General features: G+C 39.3%; 1 protein-coding gene across 9 annotated transcripts in view; it reads left to right on the top strand.

The window, feature by feature from the left end:
* Positions 1-24,203, top strand: part of KANSL1L (KAT8 regulatory NSL complex subunit 1 like) — a 66,787-nt gene that overhangs the window by 16,576 nt on the left and 26,008 nt on the right. For 7 of the 9 annotated variants that reach the window (XR_012629412.1, XM_074872609.1, XM_074872602.1 and 4 more), the window contains 4 exons: positions 7,023-7,164; positions 11,038-11,235; positions 14,034-14,155; positions 18,816-19,014. Coding sequence is in view for 8 of the 9 variants with exons in the window: in XM_074872609.1 (XP_074728710.1) it covers positions 7,023-7,164; positions 11,038-11,235; positions 14,034-14,155; positions 18,816-19,014 (661 nt within the window). In the remaining variant the exon portion in view is untranslated. The remainder of the gene's footprint in view (positions 1-7,022; positions 7,165-11,037; positions 11,236-14,033; positions 14,156-18,815; positions 19,015-24,203) is intronic. The other 2 variants (XM_074872603.1, XM_074872606.1) reach the window with 2 other exon arrangements.

Here is a 24,203-nt window from a genome sequence, read left to right on the forward strand (position 1 = left end):
CTTCAAGGGAAAATCACAGCTGTGGTTGATGATTTCAGGTGTTACTGCATAAATTCCTCAGGCCTGGTGGCTTAGCAGAAATGTTCAGCTGGATAAAGTTTTCTTGTTTGGGAAGATAAGGTGTGTATTATGTGTTAGTATCAACATATGTTATTGGATGCAATTCTGAAAGTATTAAATGGCAACAGTATGTCAGAGATGGTGGGACCAGGCGTGGGTGCCAGAAATTGTTGTGATAAACAGTTGCTGATGTCTGTAGATGATAGGGAGAACTGTAACCCATCTGTTCTGAAGCCGTGTAGTGTTTCAGAGGAAAATCTCTGCCAGGTAAAAATTCCTGTTAAACACCAAAGAAGACAGCAACCCTGGAGGCTCTAGAAGAATGACCTGATTGCAGATCTTCGCAGAGATTGCAGTATAATCTTGAGTACCAGAGAACTTCCCTTGATTGATTGATTTGGGTTTTTTGGGGGGCACAGCTTGGTTTGGTGCTGGTTGTCATAAAACACTGGCATATTGCTCTCCGCAGTCAGTCTGCGGCAAGCACTCCTGGATGATCTGAGCAAAGGCTGATAGTGAACTGTCAGAGTAGTGTTTTGTTGGGTAGTGTTGATCGGATATGATACCAGAGGATGATACTTGTTGCAGTGTGTTTCAATCTTGTTTGCACTCTGGAATGCGTAGAAGAGATTGAGTTCATAAAACAGCACTCACTGGTTTTTTAATTATGTGGTTATTATGGGTTTAACAGTTAACTGGTCCAGGGGAATTAATACTTCAACAGCAACTGAAGTTATTCATTCTGAAAACAAACATTAAGTAGGTGTGCTGGAAAAATTAGTCCTTGAGAAAGCATTTACAGGTCATTTCATAGTTGGCCATGTTTGTTCAGCTATTACAAGTGTTGGAAGTTTTTGTTGGGAGTAGGCATTTTTATCTCATGAGTAAAATCTAGATAAGATTATCTAAAATACATGCACTACATATCTGAATTTACCTAATTTAAATGTTTTATATGATACCATCTCCTAGTTTCCATAGGTAATCTCTTATTTACTGTCAGTGTCTGCAGAAGGAAGAAAAATGGACATGTTGAATTTCACCAGTGTGTTGACAGAAGGTATTGGAAGCCTTGCACTCACCTTAACGGCTTGCATGAAAATGCTTGTATTCAGGCCAGCCGCTTTTTGAGCATTGCCATGTATAGTCACAGGAAAGCTGACTGTAATGCTGGTGTAAAATTAGGAAGTTCACAGGCTTGCAGCTCCTGTCCTGGGGGACCCCCACCATACTAGTGTGCTGTTGAGCATTTGTGATAGAGTGCCATGTAGTGAATATGAACTATTTTGTATTTTTGTACAACTGAGTGAGCTTCCCAAGAGAATTGGGGGATGTATGGGTTTTCTTCCGGTGTGTTGTCTCATGAATTTCATTGTGAGTCATATGATACCTGGATGGGATTTAAAGATCTGGAGAACTTCATGATTTTTTGCTTTTTAGTTTCCGGAGTTGAGTCCTTCATCAAAATTATAAACTTCTGCCATTGTTTTCAGTGACTCCCACCAAGGAGGGCGATTAGCTCTTTATTCTGAGGATAATCAGTAGTTCATGAGCTGCTTCTTGCTCCCAAATACTTCACTGTCGCATGATTGGCAGTAGGCTGCTGATAGCCCAGAAGTTCCCAGTGAGAGGAGGAGCTGAACCAGCAGGGGTGGTAGAGGTCAGGATCACGGGGCCACTTTAGGACTAAATCATCTGAAAACTGGATACCAGAACGATGTGGATTAAACTGAAGGGGACGTGGCCTGGCGGAAGGAGCAAAATATGTCGTGTTAGGAAACATGAGTGGAAATGTAAGTGTGAGGGGATGTCGGGAAGAACTGTCGTTCTTATGTTTAATGCAGAATTTTGGAATTGGAGACATTTTTCCCACCCACACTACAAGCCTCTCTGGCTCATTCGTGTTTGAGTGTTGTAACTTGAAAATGTTGGTGTTCTTTGAGACAAACGTTTTAGAAGGAGACACTGTTTTGGGTTGGCAAACCTGCATTTTGGAGTTTTGATGTGGGTCTGTTGCAAGCATGCTCCTTTCCTGTTCCGTAGGAAGCATCCTGTCATTGTCCCTGCAGACATGTCATGGTAGGGGCATGTTACTTGTTCTCACTGGGAATTATGAGGCTGGAAGGCCTTAGTTTCCTTTTAATTTTCAGGATATAAGATACTTGTGGAGAATCTTGCCTTGGGCACAGGGCTGCATGCTCTAAAATACTCTTCCCAGTGCTCAACATACCTATTTGAATCAACCATCCTGATACTATCAGTTCCAGGTTCTGTATTTTTTGTGCATTTTAAACAGCACTGTGTTTCTCCATTATTTATGAACTAGTTTTCAGGCTTCTTGTTTTGTTTGCTTATAAAAATAAAATATGCCTAAAAGGTTTAAATTCCACCCCTTCTCCTCTTCTGTAAACAAAACATAAACCCCCCAAGCACAAAACCCAAACAACAGTGTGTGTCTAGCACAGCAATTTTATCTTGGTTAGCAGTTCCCCTTTGCTCTCAGGTTGCCTGGTTTTGGTTTTGGGGACAGACTGATTTTAGCTATTGTGAAAACATAAATCTCTCTCACAACATATTGGAGGAACTGGATATACCTCTCATAGTCCTGTTGCATTCTGCAGTGTTGATTTGGTTACATAAAAACATGGTTTGTTCGCAATTCTCTTTTCTCTTTTGGGAAAGGTGAGAGTGCTGAGGGGTTCATCCATATATTCCTTCCACAGATCATGGCTAAAAACTTGTTTCAGTTCAAGAAATAGTAGTGACTGTGATAGCAGTATGTTATTTACCGCTCTTCACTTGCCTCTTTGGTCTCAGCAAAAGCAGAAGCTTTGATGAAATGCTTATACTGCCTCTGCTGGTGCTGATGATTCCCAGCTGAATTCTTTCCCATACTTTGGGTGACACAGTACAGCCTGAACGTCCGCTTCCTAGTTATATTTTTGATCATACTTCATCTGCATTTGCATCTGTGCTCCTTGTGGCTTGTTTGTTCTTCTGCATTTCTTTCTTTTCTTGCAAGTTGTGCAGGATTAACCTCCTACAGTTCAACCAAAACAGGGGAAATGCAAGCCAGTGTCACACATGGAAGCAAATTTTGCCCTCTAATGCAATTCCAGCATGTTTTTCTAGGGAAATTTAAATGAGATGTTTTATTCATACAAAGCCAGTCTTGCTCCGTTCTCTTCCAATTCTAATAGTCCTAGATGAATGCAGGAGATCATCTGCAGATTTAGTCATCACAAGAGCAGGACATATATATATGTTTTATATTTCACTGTACCACAGTAGTGAACTTTAGAAACTTTTGCAAATGTAACGTTTATATTGAGTTGCCAGCAGAAGAACGAATCTGAAATTCCAGTGGAGGATGTATGATGTTAGAGTCGAAAGCACGGAAACCAAGTAAAGATGCTTTGCAAAAGGAGCACACAGGAAGCGGGACAGACAGAAACTTTTTTTTTTCCTCTTGTCTCATTCCTAACAGAGAACCAGAGTGGGAGCTTCTACTTTAGCACCTGCTCTGACTTCCTCCTTCAGTAACAGGCCTGGTTATTTTTGTAACCCTTTGTGGTTACAAAAGGGGGTTTTTTCCTTCTCTGGATTTGCAGAATTAATTAATTCACTGGTGCCACCTTGAAACAGCTTTCTTTACTGAATGAATGTATCCTGTACTCTCTAACATCCCAGGAACAGATTTACAGATTTTCAGATTTTTTTTAAATTGTTTTCTTTTTTTTTAATTGCAATAGTAGGTTATCATTTGTCACTTGAGTGACCATACTGCTTTGCATGCAAACAGCTCACGTTAGGAGTGTGAAGATAGCTTATAGCGATTTTATTTTCCTCTGAGGAGTTACAAGGTTTACTAAATAGTTTGTAGAGAAATAGACTTACAGGCGAAGATGGTAAATAAATAATGCATGATCAAACAAATATGAGTGGCAGAGATGGGAACAGAATTTAGCAGTGCTTTCACCTCCTATCCCATAAATGTGAGCTCACGCTCGCTGCCTAGCCTGGAGCTTCCTGCCCCTTCCCTTGTGGATGTGCAAGAGTGTGTGTCTGTCTGTCTGCAAGGCATCAAAACTGGGAAAGGGATCTAGACTTAAACTTGCTTCATTCATCCTGCCTCTGAAGTTAAAATTAACCATGAGCAACTCTAATCCATGTCACAGTGTAGTTGCCCAAGTGCTTGTGCAGGCGCTGGGCCCGGGGCAGCCTGGGCTGGCAGGAGAGAGAAGCTAAAATTGCTTCCTTTGGCATGAGCTTAAAATGTTTGTGCTTAGTTCAGTGGAAACTCTTCCTCACAGAGGAGCCTAAGGACATCGTTATTACAGTGTAATTAAATCCTGTTAGTTTAATTATATAGTACACTTTAAAGCCTTAAGAAATACTTGCATAGTATTTTAGAATGAAGCAAAAAATATACATAAAACAGTGAATGCAATTAATTCAAAATTTAATACTGTGTTTAAGAAAAAAAACCTGCAGACATGTTTTTGAAAAATAACTTGTGATGTAACTTTGCAGAGGTTTATTTTTTTTTAAAGTAAGACAGTAATATACAGCAGATGTGATTTGTTTGTCTTAAGGTTACAATATTTAACTGTTCTTCTGTTATCTGCTGTGGTTTGGTATTGACTATGAATTCCCTTACTGCCATGCTGATTTCATACAGTGTGTGTGACCCAAGACCAACTCCAGTGCTTTCCATTCCACTTCTTGTTTCCCAGCTGTATGGGCACTTTTTATTTTTCTTATCTGCTCCCCCCCCGCCCCCTTGGTCTGTTTGAGGCTAGTGCACCTTTCTCCCCAGACTGTTGCATATAGCTTAGGAGGCAATTCTGTCCGTGTGATTTATTTTCTTTCACCTGGGCTTTCTTGTTACAATGTCCTGGTTTTGTTGTTTGTTTGTTCATTCGTCTTTTGAGAAGGGAATAGGAATAAGCACCTCAACACTCCTGTTGGGTTTTTCTCGGTTATCCTCTTTACTGCTATTTAATTTTTTTGTTAAAATGATTAACTAAGGGATTTGTTACAGCCTCATTAAGCAGCTTTTTCTTAGGACTAGCTTTTTGCTATCCTAGGATCCTGAGACAAATCCTAACTATTCCAGCCACCACACTTGTGTGAACACATTTTTTAACTGAACTCTGACTTGGGCCAACAAGGAGTTCGGATCCTCGTCTTTCCCCGCAAACTGTATTTTATGACTTCCAGAAGCACAAACATTCAAAAGCTGTCAATTTCAGAGAAGTTCTTGGCAAGAAGACCTGGTTAAAGCATAAGTAACCAGGGCTATTTACTATGTGCTGGTGATGATATAAGAAGCGTTTGTCAGAAAAATGGATATTCACAAGATGGCTTCATACGCCTTTTTTCCTAGGACAAAATCACTAATAGAGTATATAAAATGTAAACTATTTATTATGGTATATATTTAAGGAGTTCTGAGAGTTTCCTTTTGATGGTAATTCATTTGCTTGCACGTAGAATCTGGATTTAAACAGGACATTTCAATCTCTTGCCTAATTTCATGTGTTCATTTTGTTTGTGTAGGAGAGAGTTTAAGCTGGCAGTAAATTATGTGGGCAGATAATTTATGTTAAAAAAGGGAGAAATTATGTATTTTAGAGGTAACCTACCAGAGACTGTGTCTATATTTACTATTTATGATAACTAAAGTAGACTGAAAGTTCTGAGATTTTGAGTTCTGTTATGTTTCATAATCTCTGCCCTGAAAATATTAGGATTCTCAAATTTGGTGATTCTCTACTCATGCCAGGAAATGTTTAGCATCTTCTGCAACGTGCTGTATTACCTTTCTTTCGTTGTTGAGGTAATTGACACAAAATTCTTCATGAAACAATTGCACTTGTGTGATGTTCCTATGCCAGTTCACTGGCATCTGCTTTTTCTTGTATCTTTCATGATATTTCAGTACTCTTCATTGCCTGGGAACAGGGGATCGTGTATTCTGCCTGTGCAAAACTTACGCACAGTGTCATCCAGTATTTAGATCCAGTAGTTATCCCAGTAACTTGAGTAAAAGAACTTCTTTTCCAGAAGAAGTATGATTTTGTTTTTACAGTTCTTTTAAGTTATCAGTGGCAAACTACTTGGCAACTTTAGTGGGAAAAAACACCAGTCATTTTCTTTCAATAAATAAACTCAGTCGATGGTAGGATATTAGTGGAAGTTGCATACTAAAATATTGCACTGTGTTGTCTCTGTTGCTTAAACTTACTGGATAGTAAGTATATTTGTTGAGTGGTATGGTTATGTCAGACATTTACTTAATATGTAGCTTGAGTAAAGTTTGCTGATGCCAGTGATTAATTTAGCATAATAAAGTTAAGCTAATTACAATGTCAGGTACCGGGAGGCATATCTTTTGTGTTACAAAATACTATTTGTAATCAGCAGTAAGAGTGACCTAACTATACTATACTGACACAGCTATATGTGTAAAATAGCTTGAATAAAAGAAATCTAAACTACTTAGTTAGGTTTTTGGGCAGTGACTTGATATCTAGCTGGTCATTGCTGAATGGTGCTTTATTAGATTCCAATTGTAAGCAAACGATATTCATGGAAGCATGTGGGAGGAAGTGTGGTGTAAGAATTTGGATTCTTGCTGGTGGAGTTACTGGAATTCTTTACAGATCTGTAATCTGCATTAACTGGTATAGTTTCGTAGTTTCTCCAGTGCTGGGTTTTATAATACAGAACAGAAAATTTAGTTTAGCCTGGGACTAGCCAGTGAACAGTGATCATACTGGTTTGGGCAAGTTTTGTAGTTACAGAAATAAGCTGATGTGAAACTGGATGGGTATAATCAGATATCTTCTGAAAGCAACTGAGATGCTTGCAACATGAGGCAGAGCAGCTGTCAAAAATGTTCTTGTGCAAATGTGGTTATCTTTATTTTTGGACTAACCAGCATTTTGTCTTCACAGCAGCTATACTTCTGAATGGAAGTGGCTTGCAGACAGAGCTAGAATTGGCAGCCGTTGGACATGGCTTCAAGCCCAGATTTCAGAACTAGAATACAAAATCCAACAACTAACTGACCTTCACAGGCAGATACGTGCCACCAAGGTATTGTCTGTAAGCTCGTAAATGGGCTTTTCAAATAATCTTTTGACAGTGTTTCTTGTAATATTTATTTATTTATTTGGTTCCTTGTTGTTGTTGTTGTTGTTGTTCGTTTTGTCCTAGAGTTCTTGTATCTGCACAGGATATTGCATGCAAAGGTTAATGAGAAAGACATCAGGAGCTAAAAAGTATTGTACCCTAGAGGCACCAGTACAGGACTGGGAGATGGGAACTCTTACCTTTCTACTGTGATAGTTAGTGGCTTTGTTAGTGACTTTCAGGGGCCCAGCACAAGGTACTGCATTTATCACACTAGTTTTTCCCCTCTGCAGAAGAGGCAAGATTTGGTTTCCAGGTGGGGTGGTTGGTTATTCATTTTTGTGTTGTGGGGTTTCAGGGTGGGTTTTTTGTTATTTACAGTGGATGTTTATTCTGAGGATTACCTAGTTAATGTTTGTACAGCACTTTGAACAGGTCAAGGATTAATTATTACTAAAATTCCAATGTGTGTAACTCATGTACTAGTTTTTGTAAATCGAACTGGCTAGACAGTGGGAAAGTCACATTCCTAAAACATTAATAATCTATGTATCAATTTAATGGCTTCCCCAGGTCATTCTCATGTGCAAGAAGCCAAAACCTGTGATAATTCTGGTGGTGCGATAGTGAGGGGTTTAGAGGAGGGCTCTTTGACTCTGTTGATGAGTCTCCTGTAGGTTGTCTGATCTATGCTGGGGCCAGATAAGCACAGATGGAGAGGAGCCAGAAGATGCTTTAGACTTTATGTGGCTGAACATGAGACTTACAGGGAGTTTAAAAGGAGAGGTAAATCACCCCAGAGGGCACTTCCCTCTGAACACATAAAGAAAAATTATTCCCTCTTCTCCTTTCGCCCTCAAAGCCCTGCCTTGCATATCCAACTTTGTCTCTCATGCTCACAACTTTTCCCCGCTCAGGTTTTCCTTTAAAAAATAACTGGAGAGCCTTTATTTGGGGTCTGTCCTGCCTCCTGTGCCCACAGAAGTGAAAGGAGATTTTGGTGAAGGGTGAGAATGCTCGTATTTTTAGTGTTGCCCTAAATACCAGGTGCATGCACACTATTACACCCAAAAGCTATCAGCCTTTAGGGTGGCATAGGTCTCATGAGCAGCAGAAGACAGAGAAATAAATAACAGAGAAATGAGAGAAAGAACATTCTTTTAGCTATGCATTTTCTTCGCATTAGGTGGTATGTTGGCTTGGAGCCTAGTCATCTTCCTGGTGGAGATCTTTAGTGACATTCCTTTTTGCAAACTTCATGCCCCTTTTACCAGCTGTGATATTCAGTATTTGGCATTGTGTCCCATAGCGAAGGTAGATATGTATTTTCTTCAGCTGTGATTTTTTTGTATACGTGTTTGTAGTACACCAATGCAGCAGCTATGGAAGGACATGTGGGCTGATAGAAGAGCCCTTTGTTTTCATTTAGCGGCTGCAAAGTAGTTACACAATATCATTAGAATTTGTATGCTGTGTTTAATGGTTTCAGAGCGCTTTTCGTGTGTTTTGAGTGGAAAAAAGTGTGATTCATAGCCAGTGAACAATGATTTCGAGCATAAGGCCGTTCCACTAACACCGTAACGCAATTGGAAGGGAGATGGTTAACTTGTGGGCAGTTTCCTGGCCTACTGCATGGTCTTCTGCATCTCTATGCACACAGAAGTAGCAGCTCTCGATCTTGGAGAGTTCTTCCATTAAAAAAAATATATATCTACAAAACAAAACAATTCCATATGGGGGTGTGGGAGGAGGAGGGAGCTCATTGCCAAAACCTACTGGCTGTCGCCCATTTAACTTATCATTCCTACATAGTCAGTATTAGTCCTCTAATTCTTTACTCTTCCTCTTGTCTTCTGTGCCTATTCCATCTCTCCCTGTTAATATAGTCTGTCAGTTTTCTTCTTCCTTTTCTGCCTTTGTCCTTCTGTGCTTGGTCAACAGGATTCTGCAACTTAAAAAAAAATAAAAATCCAGTGGAAGCAGGGGGAGGGGGTCATCCCCCTCATTTCACCACTTTTTCTGTGTGTCTTCCTATTCCTCTGACTTCAGAAGTTGTGTTTTAGGCTTTTGTGAGTTATTTTTTTTTGTTGTCTCTGTGGTCTTGACCTATGATTCTTTTACTGAAAAGATCTAAAGATTCTAAATTCTAGAAGAGTCTAAAGCTGTTGAGCCAGCTTGTCCTCCTCTTGTGGCATATAAAACTTAGATCTGTACTTGAATTTCCTTGAATGTACTGCCTACTTTGTAACTGCTGTTGGTCTACAGAATGTGGTATGATGCTGTGTGGATTCGTTTCCATCTGCTGTAAATGGAAAAGCATGAATGATGGGCTACTACCTGATAAGGAATGTGGAAAATCAGCATTGACTTGATGGAAATTCAAAATCTCTGTGCCCCTTTTGGGCACTAAAGCAAGTTTCCAAGCACCTACATTTGTTTCTAGATAATATCTTTGTTCTCAGCTTTGAATTTATAACTCAAACAGGGGAATAAGTTAGAGACACAATGCAAACAGGACAATTTCATGTTTTATCTTAGTCTCCCCTTTGAAGTCTCTTTGAGACTTGCTTTCATGTTTTAGGGCAAGTTGCTGCTGAGGCAGGAGTCAAGGTGTGAGTAAACTACAGGATTCTTAATTTTCCACAGCCATAACCTAGGTGAAGTCTGTCTTGCTTGAAGAAATAATATAGGGGCTCCTTGTGTTCCCATGATGACAATCTTCCTTGGTTTTAGTGGAATATTGTTACCAGAAAGAAAAAATTGAGGCAGTGTTATTGAATGGTCCCATTCTTTCAATATCTGCTTGATATTTGAGTAACAGTCAGCACTTAAAAGCAAGTAGGTTCTTTCCCTTTCTCTTTGGAAAAAGCCTGCAGAGGTTTGATAGCCTTTTCTGAGTATTAAATTTATTTGCTCAAGACAATGAGAAATTATGGGACTATTTGAGGAACTGGTTTTGACTGTTACAAAGTTATTTTTGCTTATTATTTTGTTTAACGTTTTAAGTTGTTAAAACAAGTCAACTGAGATGTTACCTAGGATTGTATTTGACACTCACTTTTCTAATCTGTGGCGTGGAAAACACAATGCGGGTATTCTTTTCCTAGTTCTTTATTAAACTGTTTATTAAACTGTTATTTCCCTACCATATAAAGTTATATTTCTCTTATTAGGTGGTATTCTAGAGAATAGAGCACATCTGATACCACGTTTGTGCAGATTGTCTTGAAAAGCAATGAGATTACTAGAATATTTAGGATGGTTACCTCTGTAGTTGTGAAACTCTAAAAATGCTCACCTTAAAAAAATCAATTATTAAATTGTAAAAGGCTTTTGTTTTGAATTGTATACATCTCTGCTACATAAAAAACTAGCAACCTTGATGTTTTGCTTAGAACATGGATAGGAATAAGAAAAACAGCACTTTAAAATGCCTCTGAAAAATTTATTGGCTGCAAAGACTATAACCAGCTTCAAATCAAAGGGTGGTTGTTTCTTACAGAAAAACCTTTTCTTAAATCAGCAGGGAAATGATCATAGAGTTGCTCTAATAAGTATGAATTTCTGATTTGAATTTTGGCACAGATGTTTAAGCAGTGGTATAACACTGGAGTGGTTGGTGTTATAAGGAGTAGCATAAATGGTGCAGCTTTTCGTTAATGAAAATACCTACTATTTCTATATTTTAGCTGTTACGTGTATTTAAAATCCAGTTAAGTGCTCCAAAGAGTTACTGGGAGGATTTAAGGGGGATGTGCCAGGTTCAACTGCCCCTTAAAAATGATTTAGGAGGGTTAATCCGTTGTCAACCAACTGTGTTCAATTGCTGTTGTCTAGGGGATGGTGATCTTAGAAGAATTCCCATTTCCAAAAGACATTTTGAAGAAGCAAATACAATTGACAGACCAAGAAGCTTTATTAAACGCCACAGGGAATTCGCAAGCTGCCATTGAGAGACAGGATTCTTTGCCGGAGCATGACTTTGAAATGTCACCCAGCAGTCCTACCCTGCTTTTACGAAACATAGAAAAACAGGTAAAGTAAAATAAGAACTCAATGGTCAATGGAGCCAAATGATTTACTTCAGAAATAGGGCAGGTTCCATGGTGATGACTTCCAAAAAGGAAGATATTTCGCAGTCCCGAGAGTGGGTGCTGATGAATTGAATGGCTTAAATAACTACATTGTACACCAGGTTTACAAATTAACCTTTTATTTCTGACGTGTCTGTGTTACCGCTCTGTTTCCATCAAAGCGGCCACATAACAACTTCTAATAGCTATCCACAAGCCTGCCTCTCCTTTATAGTTAGGTTCAATATAGAGTTGCCACAGATTGTTTCAGGAAATACTAAGGTGAGATGAAAGAGTACAGCTGAAGATGGAGGTATGTTGCACTTGAAACAAAAAAAAAAAAAAAGCCCCAGCAAAATATAATTGTCAGTCTGCCTTTTTCAAGTGTTGTAGGACTCCAGTTCAGAGCTGAGGAATTCCAGGTACTTAACAGGCATAGGGTAGGCATAGCTGTGAGCAGAGTTTCAGTTCATGGTGTTCAAAGCAGTCATTTCCAAGGTTAATTCCAGGAAATATGATATAGACTCCAGCAGGGTTTTCTATTGCTAGAAAGTACATAAAGAATGTCGTAGGATCACATTGCTGTAGGAGATACAGGAAATTTGTTTTCACAATGAATTTATGCAGTTAGCATAAAGCAAACCTGACAAAGCCAGTACGGTGCATTAATATGTTGCTCTGCTGCTGTACATGAATTCTTGGTCATGTACGTGTTTTTTAAATGGGGTAAAAGTAGCTTTAGGTACTAATGCCTGTTCCTGAATCTCTGTGCCAATTTTTCTTATTTGATAGTCATACTTTCCTGTTCTTAAAATGCTTCCCCTGTTTGATAGATCTTATCCACAACAGACAGGAGTGAGGAAGCAGTAAAACAGGAAATTTATATGTGCAGTGCTGGCAATTGCACAAGGTAAACCGAAGAGCATTTTTAGAATGTGGTGAATGTCCCCTCTTTAAGTGATTACTTGGAGAACTAAACACGCTTTTCAGTAAGACATTTGACAATTAAAGTAGTAGGAGTGTGTTTCCTGGTCCCTAAGCAGCTGCAGACAAGAGTTCCAAGAACCTTGATGATCTGAAAATTACTTGGAAGTAAAGGTAATCTATGAGATCTGTTAAATGAGGAACACATCAGATTTCTTCCCTTGACATCACAAAAAGCTTAGGGGTTTGATTTGCTTTTTGACTGTCAGTTCTGTAAATCCACCTTAACTCTGAAGGTCTGAGTTTCTTCTTGTTCCGTGTCAGGAGTAGCAATGCTGTAGGCTGAAGTACATTCACAGATATTCCCACAGAATTCTTCAGTCCTATGCCAAAGTATTTATTTGTTAAAAATAATTTTACTTGTGAACAAAAAAAATACCATAAAGAATACAGACTGACTGAGCCTGGCAATTTTTACTAGTACTGTTTTCAAGTCCTTTTCACAGCTATGCAACATTTGAAAAGCATCTATGTTTTTCCTTGTGTTTCGGAAGTCTGCCATTGTTTTGGTGCTTTTATATTCAGTAGAGACTTTGCTCCTTACAGATTGAATTCTGTTAAGATTTTTAAATCAATCTTTAAATATTTTACCTGCATCTTGTTTACTTTGTCCAGACCTTTTGTAATTGACTTGCTATTTCTGTGCTTTAATATCCATCCCCGAATATTTTATTCTGACATGAAATTTTTACCCAACTGCATCACTTAAACATGAACAGAAAAGACATGAATTGCAATAAAATGAAAATTTTTTTTTTTCTGCCTCTTTCTGCATAAATGTTAGTCCCTCAAAATGTAAAGAGAACTTACTGGGTAACCTTTTGCAATTCTTGTTTTAAACAGTCTTAATTCCAAATGAAAATCCTACAAAATAATGTAAAAGTTTTTTTTAAAAAAGTATGCCATTTCAGATATATTTAATTTCTGTTTAATGTGCAGAACACAGTTTCCTCTAAGAAAGCTACACTTATTGTCAGAATAGCCTTTAAGGTTTGACATTTAAAACAAAAAAATCATTGTGAAATGTTATCTGGAGTGAGTCCACAATTCATTGCTTTATAAGGAGTAATTCTTAGTCTTAACAAATTAGCTTAGCATTTGTTTTGGGGCAGTTCGAAAAGTCCAGGTTTTGGTGGGGTGGGGCTTCTTGTTGTTCTTTTTGAGGATACCAGAAGATTTTAGCCATTCTGTCTGTAGTTACAATAGTCCTCCTGTAGTTACACTTGCTTTTATAAAAACACCTTTGTCAAATTACAGTGAGCAAAGTAGAGGATTCTTTTAACAAGAAAAATACTTGGAGTGAACAAAATGTACAATGAGTAGACAGCAGACTTTTTTTTTATCCCTGTTGAAATGCTTGTTGAATGGCCAGTTAGCAGCTCTGGGCTGCAGCTGTTATAACATCAGCTGTAAAGTGTTCTGGTTTCTTTTGCCTTTTTAAAAACCTTCAGTTAAAATACTAAGATCACTAATGTGTTTTGTGTCCTTCGTACTCAAATGTATAAACAATGTCCTTGGCTGATTGTTCAGGGTTGTGTTAGTTTTTTGTTGGGTTTGGTTGGGGTTTTTTTGTATAGTTGAACATAATAATTGTGAAAGAAAAAACATGCCACGCTTTATTATTCACAAGAAGAAACTAAATATGATTATTCCATGATGTATGCGACTGGAATCCTAAGTAGGAAAACAGCAAAATCCCAGGACCTTTGATCTGTTGAGTCTGGATAAAAGTCTGACTATCTTTTTTTTTTTTTTTTTTAATTTTTATTTTTCCAGAGTGCACAACTGAGTGAAATCATCAGCAGCCTAATTGCTCCACTCAATCTGTCTCCAGCTTCTTCATCTCTTGCATCCAAGACCTGTAGACACAGACAGCTGGTCAATGGCATCTCCTTCAGGTAGGTGACAGTATGGTAGTGTTTTATTCGAGAATAACAATACTAAAGTAATGTAAATGGAACTGATAATCATTATAGTAGTAAATCAGAAAAAGATAGCTGCTTTCTGCAAGCTTGAAGAGAAGTAAAGTCTTGCTTGTAAGGTTGAAAGTAGCAGGGTTTTGCTTTGTTCTTAAAGACAAAAGTATGCACTCACAGCATTTAAGTACCGGGAAGATGAATATATCTGTGAAGTAGTGAAAGGATGCAGTAAGTAGCATGCTACATCTGATTATTTCAGACTTAATGCATTCTGTCATCACGAGTGCAACTTTATTTCTGGAACAGTGATGAACTAGACTTTACTAGATTAGTAGAATACATAAGCGATGTCACCTGTGCCTCAGCATGGGTCAGCATCAGGTTTTTTTGTGGCAGCTTCATTAATTTTAAGCACATCAGTCTTCAACACAAGGCCAAATTTATCTTTGCCAGGTACTTTTTCAGGAATTTGGAGATAATATTTTTCCATTTGTGGTCTTTTGTTCTGGATACATATGCCTTCCAGGATGACTGTAGCAGCTCGAAATTAATATTCGAGAAAAATGTTTCTCAGTACTATTCCATACTTCTTAGTAATTCTGTCTTTTATTCAAAGATTTAAAAATACAGTACAGGCTGTAATCAGTATTAGTCTCAAACCAGCATTAAGGTAATTGACTACAGTCCTGTCTTACAAAAGACTTAGGTATGTAGGATATTTCTTCTGAGATACTGGTAATGTGATTTTTGAGGATGGAGGGTTTACTGTTATTCATAGGTCTTAATTAAGATCAGGTGGATGAAGAAAGTGTTCCCTACTAGAGCTGGGGGCTTTATGGCAGTGTCTGCAGCAGAACGTAATTCCCTGGCTCCCGACTCCATGAAGAGCTGGCCATGCCGTCTGTTTCAGCAGCTTTGCCGCAGAGGCTGTAGCCTCCCACAAAGAGATTATAATGAGCAGCTTGGATGGGCAGCTTCTTTAACTGCCGTCTGTTCCAAAGCGATTGTGTGACTGTGCCCTAAATTTAAGGATGAAGGGGTCCTGTCACGTAGCATTCATGCTCCTGATGTATCAGTTGTTCACAGATAATATAGGGGAAAATCAGAAGATTCCTCTGAGTTTTGGAATAAAAGTAGCCCTGAAATAGGAGTTACTAATAGAGATGGGTATGTGGAAGAAGAGAGTAATTTAGGCTGTTAGAAGACTGTGTCTTGAATCTCTGACTTTTCCAGGAAACAGACAAGGAAGGGTTCCTGCTTTTAAAAATGTTTTTAGGAATGTATGAAGTTGACTTCATGATCTAATGATGTAACTTCAAGCCACTTGTGTTCTGATTTATCTGGCACTGTCCAAAATCAGTCTTTTTTCCATTTTATGAGTGACACAGTTGTTTGCTCACAGACCACTCTCCCTAAGGCTGCTTCTTTTCTACTCATGACATATGAATGAGTTGATTTTCTCAGTGCTGTAACTCTAAACTGTAGTTGGTGAGTTAGGTGTTGGAAGGAAATCTGAGAGACTTGAGAGCTTTCTAGACATTATCTTAAAAATCAGTTAAATAATTTTTCACTTGTGAAGTGTTTTGAAATCTCAAAATAAATTCTGTCATTAAAGATGGTAATTAAGCATGATACAGAGTGGTTATGAGAATTCTGCAAGGAAGTTCACTACCTCCTACTAGGTTTTTTGAGTGTGTTTTCAGTTTTTTGTGGTATTTTGTTGTTGTAGTAGTAGTTTTCTGTGCAATTAATTGAGACAGTTACGTACTACAGTTAACTTAATTTCTTGGCTGCTTCTCCCCTCACTTTTTCTAGAGCTCACTCTGTACGAAGTACTTCAGAAAGTAGAATCAAAATCAAATGGAAAGTAAGGTGATTTTTTTGTATTTGAAGAGAAAAAAAAAAAAAGAGGATGATAGTGATTTTTACTTCAGTAAATTCTTGAAATGAGTTGTAGGCTCCCGATGGGAAAGATATAATAGTCCATGTTTAAAGTAGGTCTAAGCATGAGATGCTTTGAGGTTGGTAATCATGGGGTTGCAGTATGGTTGGTTACTTGGGCTATTCCCAGTGGAAGTGGTGGTGCATGTATGGTTCCTGGTTGATTAAATGTGGGTAACCTTGAATTGCCATTTGCCAAGGTCTAAATTTATTAGTGGCTTCCTTTTCTATGTAGCTTTTCTTTGCTCAGTTGAATCTAGATGCCAAGATTAGCCAGATGCATTATATGAAGGTAAATGTTCATAGAAGCAGTTCCTTAAGCTAGTGATAACCACTTTCTTATGAGGGGGGAGAAATGAAAAAGTTCCTTACTTCAGTACAAATAGTGCCTGTCTGATGGCTGGCTGTGCATCTGGGTGTCCGTGAGTAAGGTCTCTGCTCTTTAGCTAGGCTATAGAGCAAGAACGGCCAACCTATGAGCTTTGAAAGGAGTGTTTCAGCAAATTAATGAATTTTACATCTGGCAATGGTCCATTTTGCTCTTCTGTAGAATCACATTCTGAAAACTGCCCAAACTAAGATCAAATAAATGGATAACTCGGACCTTGACTGGGAAGCCTATTTACACAAGTGGCAGGGAAACCATTCTGCTGTGTACTGGAGCTCCAAGCCACAGAGCTGAGATCTCTGCTTCATCTGAAAATGGAGCCATGCGTTCCTGCAAGGCACAGAAGGGTAAATAGAGCAGCTGGCAGAGACTGAGGAGATTATCAAAGACCTGGGCAGACCGTCAGAACTAAGGCAGGAATCCCAGAAGTTGAGGAGCCGGGCTGAGGAGCTTTTTGTTCTAATTTACCTGTCCAATTTGTCTTTCATGCAAGACGGAGGTATGTGGAAGTCTAAGAGTTGGGCTTGCCACCATCTGACTTCAAGGCGGATAATGACAGAGAAAATGTTTTTGAGAATTTGGAGAAAGTATTTGAGAAAATCTTTTGCATGGACTTTAAGCAGTGTATTTCTTTCTTAAGCCTTAAAAATGCAGCACTAGTGTTAAGGATGTCATGCTTCAGTATTTGGGGCTTTTTCTTGGCACTTACTAATACTTTAAATTCTTTGTACCATCCCTCTTTTAATTAGCACATTTTTTTCCTTGGCTCTTTGTTGCTTGTTAGGATTGCTCTGATATGTCAGAAGGACAGTTCAAATTCAAGCCTGTAAAGCCTTATTACCACACCAGCACAGCATGGGATGGTGTTTAATCACACTTTCATAACAAGCGCTTCTATCTAATAAAAATATACTGTTAGAAGAATACTGCTTGTCAAAAAAGATTGATAAATGGCCTCGTAATAAATTAATTTTCATGTTTTATTGTCTTATAACTTTACTAATAAGACTGTGACATGCCAGATAAATAATTTGTGCTGATAGATGGCCTGTTATGAACAGAGGCCAAAATATCTCTTATACTTGCACTTCTCAGGCAGTTTAGAGTTACAATCAAGGTCTTCAGTATTGTAAAAGTAAAGGCACAGTTGAGTGCTTTTTGCAGCAAGCCTTCAGCTTTGCAGGCAGATGTTGCTACAGCAACAAAATCAGGATACCAATGCTTCCCATTGAGTCGTTCCCACCCAAATGGGAGGGTGTTTTGAACTCTTACCTTGTTGCGTTTCCCGTTCTGGTGAGCAGACAGACTCTAGATTGGTTGTTACACAGATACGTATAGAGTTTTCTACTGCTCTTGGCCCTGTGTTGTCACCTAACTTTTTATGATTGCATACTGTATTACTAAGGATGTAAATACAGCAAGTGTGCGTGTAGGTGAGGTATTGAGGGATGATGCTGTAACACTGAGGGAGATTTGAAAGGATAGACTTGGGAAAATGCAGGTAAGAGTGAGATCTGACGTTAAAATGGAGCTTTCCACGCGTTCATGTAGAGGCCTCCATCGAGGCTGGAGCCGAGCTTGCATTCTTCCAAACCATCTGGGTCTAACCAGCTTCTAGGTCTTAAAGACAGACAAACAGGCTAGGCTTTCCCTCCTCCTCAAGAGCTTCCCCCAGGCTGGGCTTGGGCTCTATTGGAGAGCTCTATTGACATGTCGATGGAAGTGAAGTTTAAGGGCCTTGTGTTGCTTAAACTAAGTGTGCAGAGTTCCTAATTTTGATACAAATGCTTCACACTGAGTTGCAACCCCTATGCTGAATGGACACTGGTTTGTAAAGATTTACTTAAGTTCTTGAGGAAAACTAGAAGATCTCAAGTATTACAGCAGGGCTCTACGTCTCTTTTATTGTTAGCATGACTGCGTCTTGAATGGAATGTACGTTTGTAGGAAAATGTTAATTTGTAACTAAAACTCCTAGATGTTAGAAGTGTTAGAGAGTTCTTGAATTGGGGAAAACCAAAACCCATTATATGCTCAAGGGCGTAACTTCATTTTGACATTTGTTTCTGTGAGCAGAAAGTTGAACAAGAACGATAAGCTTCCTTTCGTGACCTAACATAGAATTAATCAACAACCAAACAAAGCCAAATACACGATTTCCTGAAACAGTCAGCTAAAACATTTCAGTGTTTATAAAATACTCTTAGAATTAGATAGCTAATGCTAATCAGCATATTAAATCTTGGCCCGTGCACATGGACCATATTTAACTTTCTGTATTTCCTCCCCCCATTAATCGTGAAATTGCAGAGCTTCAGACAACAGAGAGGTATCTTCGAGCAGGTGGTTGCTTGATCATCAGCACATCAAGAAAAGAAGAAGAGACAGGACAAGACTAAGATCTCTCTCTGTGGCTAATGTGAGCACATCTGCCCGAACAAGGCCACTTCATAGTTTCCAGAAGAGGAAACTCTACAGAATGCACGGTGCCTGTTACTGGAATCAGCAGGTAGGCCCTCGCCTCTCTCTTCAGGAGACAAAACTGAGTCCAGCTGCTAGAGTCTGCATGTGTCTTGTCTGGTATGTCAGAAGAATAGTGCATGCTGGGCTGGTTATTTGTTATATTCAGGGAGCATAGAATATATGTGGCAGGAGTACTAGATGTGTCAGCAGGAGCTCAGAGTTAATGAGTTAAACATAAAAATTAAAGATTGCTCAGAATCCTGCTTATCAAATCAGTTTCTTGCATGGCTATCTCTAAAGCCTTTGTACAGTCCGAGAGACAACTGGAGAGCTGACTTGGGAGGCTTGATTGCTGAGGAAACATGCTACAGTGCAAATCAGCTGCCTGCTTGTTTTCAGATTATTTGTTTAAGCTACAAGAAAGTTTACACAGCTGGTGGCACATTATTTTCTAGGAAATTTAATTGCAATATCTTAATCTTGTTTCCGTTTTTGCTGTTCCTGATTAGTTATATTGCCTTTTTCATGACACTTTATGAATGCTTTAAAACTCTTAAAATTTTCCGCATTACAAAGGAATTAATATTTTAAAATGGGGAAAAAAAACATTGTCTGCTGTGCAGGGTAAGGCATATCTGTTCACGTCTGATATTAATAGCATATTGCTGGTAAGAATATATAATGAGTTTAGCTGTGGTGTTTAAAGCAGCAGTCTAATTTGGGAGCAGAGACAGTATGAAATCATTCTTTAGAGCAGTGTTAATCCCAAACGGTTTTAATTTCTTGATTTTACTTTGCCTGTTAAAATTATTGAGAGAAATCTCCATGTCTCCTCAGCTAACCGGCTAGGATTTAGTAAGTGTACCAGTGGTCTGAGAAGAAATATCCTCTGCAAGGATATTCTCTGTGTGTGCTGATTCAGCATCCTCTGCAAAACTGCAGAAGTGTCCTAGTTTTAGCAAGATATTTTATTGAAAAACTGTCCAGTTTCTTATTAGCTTGACTTCCCTGCTTCCTGGCAGTGGGGCTTAAAGACTTGGCAGGCTGCCTGGAGGGTTTGACAGGGGGGGATGGGGGTGGAGGGTTAGAGTTTGAGAGCTCTACCTCCTAGACACGTAGGCTTTTCATCTTCCTTGCATTAACTGAGGAGACTGTTGTTGACTTGGACTTCCTTGTTTCCCATTCAGTCCCATTCATGTCCTGTTAAAGAGGTTGGAGGCTTTGCTCCCTGACTGATACCTCCAATACCACAAGTGGTTCTTGCAGCTGTGGAGATTGCTCCTCAGCAAGAGACCCCAGGACTTCCCCTTCCTTCTGCTTAAACATGAGGGGTTTCCACTCCAGATGCAACTTTCAAACAACAGGCTCTTCTGAAAGCCTGCGTCTTGTAGGCTTAAGTATCTCATATTTCTACAAGAGCTGCCTATGTCTCCATCTTCTGAAAACTAGGCCAGAGTTAGTGCAGTTCACAGAATAACAGTAGAAGCTTGTGAACAAAAACTTCGTTTCTGCAGCCCGGCAGCAGGAGTTCAAAGCAGAGTTTTATGTTTTTATCTTCAACCACCAATAGAGCTAGGCTGCTTTGCATGCTCAGTAGTTTACCCTGACTTGTAGGATTGTAGACTGCAATCAAAAAGTGCATTTTTAAGGTACTAATTAAGGCTTCAAATATTGGAGCTGGTGCAACTGCGTGTCTGCTCCATGCTATTGACACTTCTAGTGTTGGGTTACCATATACTAGCCCAGCTCCAGTGTCTCTGTACCGAAAGTGCAGAGATGGTCCAAAGACAATGTGGTAAAACCCCCCGAAGGGAATGCTCTCCATGCTTACTGCAGCTCTCGGCTCAAAACCTGTGTTTAGACTCTGCTTTCTAATGTCCCCTCCATGAGGAAGTTAACCGAGAGGCAGTGTGGAGAACTGCGTCATGGGCTACAGATAGATTCTGCTCGTGTTCCTGGAGAGAATAAGGGGTGGTGGCAGCAATCAAGCTGTCAGCTTCAGACTTCATACAAGTGCCAAACTCAATTACAGTTTTAAAAATTAAGGTAAAGCAGTGAACAAAGCCTCTTACACAGTGTTGGTTAAAAACAGAGTATCAGGGATCCTGCTGGGGAGATAAGTGATAAAATTGGACTGGACATTTCCAGCACATTCTGACTATCAAACCTAAATGGGTATCGAGTCTTTGAATTAAGAGCCATCATTAGTGTATAGTTTCATTCAAGAAATCTTAGTCTAAGAGGCCCTGTCACTTTCTTAGTGCTGCACTTGCTACACTTGGTTACCCAGCTGTTGATGAGATTGCTCAGCTTGTAATGGAAGAACACTGACTATCAGCCCAGGCTGACTGCTAGATTAGGCAGATGTCTAAGGGTAAGGATGCAAAATGGGGAATGGCCTCTGGGACTGATACTGAGTTTTCTTTGAAAATGCATTTATATTCCCAGTAGTAATCCAGCAAATTTCCTCTGGCCTTTCATAGAAAAAGGAATTGCTTCTTAGCAGCAAGGAAAATAGTTGGATTTTTAATGTAATATTAATGTGTCATCTCTAGCAAGTGCTTCTCCCATATTTCTTCAAGTTTAACATATTTATATAGCCCCTGGTACCATGGTCTGTGAGGACCCCTATTTCTTTAAGATCATTGGCCTGAGAGCAAGCTGGAGCTAGGGAAAACTTGCTGCCACCTCCCTGAAGCAGATGTGGAGTTAACAGAGACCAGCTTGCCAAAGTCTGAGGAGAAGACTGAATCTTCTGAACATCGCAGCTCCTGCGCCAGCTTCCTCACGGTGCCTGGTTCAAACAGCCGGCGAGCGAGCGCCTGGCAGTGCTGATAGCTGATGCTGCTCTGCAGAGTAGTCTGAGCAAGACGACTGAAGAATTCTGACCAGAAAAATCACAGCAAAATGCAGACTTCCCACTTGTAGGAGATTAAGAAATGCTGGGATAGCTTTAAGGAATTTGGGTTTTTTGGGATGACTGGTGCATTGAATGGCATTTAGAGTGTTGTCCTTCACATCTATTTGGATTTGTTTGGGAAGCTTCCCCCCCCGCCCCCAACATCCATGTTAGGAAAAGCAAAGTATGAAACTGTGAACTGCTATCCCATCTGTCAGTTCATAAGGTCACTGGGAAGACAGCCACATTTTTTCTCTTATCTGCTGCCATGCCACATACATTTACAATGCTGTCAAAAGTTTGAGTATTTAGTGACCTAGTAGCCTCCCAGTGCCTGTTGTCCTTTACTTTGCTGTATGTCTTTTCTGAAGAGGACTACACCTTCCCCTGCTCTAGTATTTAAATAATGCTTACACAGAGTAAAAGAAAACATAGAAATCTATGAAACTCTAGAAGACCTGCCAGATCTACAAGATAGTTAGACTGCAGTGAGAATAAATAAAACCGGATGCAGGGTGATGGTTTATCTGTCACCATACAGTATCCTCAGGAACCTGAAACATCCTTTGGGGCCAAATCCTCTTGTCCCCTAATTCAGAATGACTAAGTACCACAGATGATCTATGAGTCATCTTTTGGCCATGGAATCTGGTTTGTACCTTTCTTCTTTCATTATCTAAATAGCTTGGTAAGAGCTTGGGCCATTTCTTGGTTGTGAGTCAGTGCACAAGCCACTAAGAATAATCCACATGCACAGTAAACCCTGGGATTGCAGTCTGTGCTTCAGTCTAGAGGACATGATGGTAGTGGTGCATTTCTTCAGTGTGATTTTTGAACGAGGATTAAAATTTACATGCAGGATGGCACAAAGGAGTAAACTGCAGGCATGGTCTAGTAGGAGGCCACGTGCTTGCAGGCAGGGGTTGGAAGTCTGAAAGTGCTTCGTTCAAAATGCTGGATCTGCCACTCATTTGTGTTCTTACAGCTGGCCAGTCAAACCACCCTTGGGTCATTGTCTCCTCCTATAAAATGCATGTAGTGTAGTTTTAACACTAAGAAAGGTGGCCAAGAGTATCAAGACATTAAAACCAAGAAAGTCTGTAAGTAGTAGATCAGTGTCAGGACTTGAAGACATGAGCTCCAACTGAATCATTTCCCAGTGGTTGTTGCATTTATAACTGCTTCCCCCTCACCCAGATTCTCCAAAGTCTAATGCCTGGGTGCTTCTGCAAATGCTTTTCCTGTAGTGAGGACATAGAGTATCTCCATCTCTGGCTATTTTTTGCCTAAACTTGAAGGAACTGAATTATCTGTGAGATACCAAAAGTTCTGTTAGGTTCGTTTAAAAGCAGACAAGTGTTGTTACCAGTCAGAAACTCTCAGAGAGATCTTTGCTTAGCTAACATGCCCTGATGTTTTCTTTTCTAGTATTTTATCTGTGTGGCTTTCTGCAGGGTTTTTTTAATAACAAGGAATTTGTTTTGCCGGTACACTTTGTTAGTTTCTCATTTAACATCCTGACGAATGACATTAGTTCCACTTTCGTTTTTTCAAGTTGTTCTTCACCAAGAGATGTCATTGAGCCTAGATAGTGTTTTAATCTATGAAAACTTTATACAGCTATCAATAAAGGTAAGAGCAGTGAGTTCTGAGTACTATCAATTTTGGTCCTATCCGTTTCTTTGCTGGGTTATAGAGCACGGTGGGTTTTTTTAATCTGAAAATTCTCATTGTATTTGTATTTCCCACCTGCTGGAGGAAGAGTTGGGTTTGTGGACTGAGGCACGTGAAGAAAACCAGAATTCAAATTTGCAGAGGTGCCAACACCCTGAAAGCTGAATTGAGGTGCAAAAGTTTACATTTTAGATACCACAAGCAAACAGTTGGTATAATGTTGCCAGCTCTTGCAGTTGAGTATTGCCACATTTTTTCTCTTTAGTCTCAAACAGGAGTTAAGTGAGAGCAGAAGAATATCTGCTTTTGTTTAGTGGTTTAAAAAAAAAAAAAAGGGAAAAAAAATGTGAGTGCTTCTCCAGAAGAGAAGGCTCTGAAACAGACAGGAAAAAAGTATTTAAATTCTAGGGTTTGGGTTTCGTATTTTAATCTAGTTCTCATGCCGGTTCTGTGATTTTTGGACCAGATGATCCTTGAGGTCCCTTCCAACCTCATATTCAATGATTCTGTGATTTTTGTGTCCTGCTGAGTTCCCAGTGCATGCTTAGGGCCAATGATACTTTTTGTATTTGCCACTTGATAAATACATACAGGCCTTTCACCAAGTCTTGTTACTTATCAGTTTTTAGGGAAGATTGTATATATAAGTATATATGTATATA

This window comes from Strix uralensis, chromosome 6 (genome assembly GCF_047716275.1).
Source record: "Strix uralensis isolate ZFMK-TIS-50842 chromosome 6, bStrUra1, whole genome shotgun sequence".
Taxonomy (NCBI): domain Eukaryota; kingdom Metazoa; phylum Chordata; class Aves; order Strigiformes; family Strigidae; genus Strix; species Strix uralensis.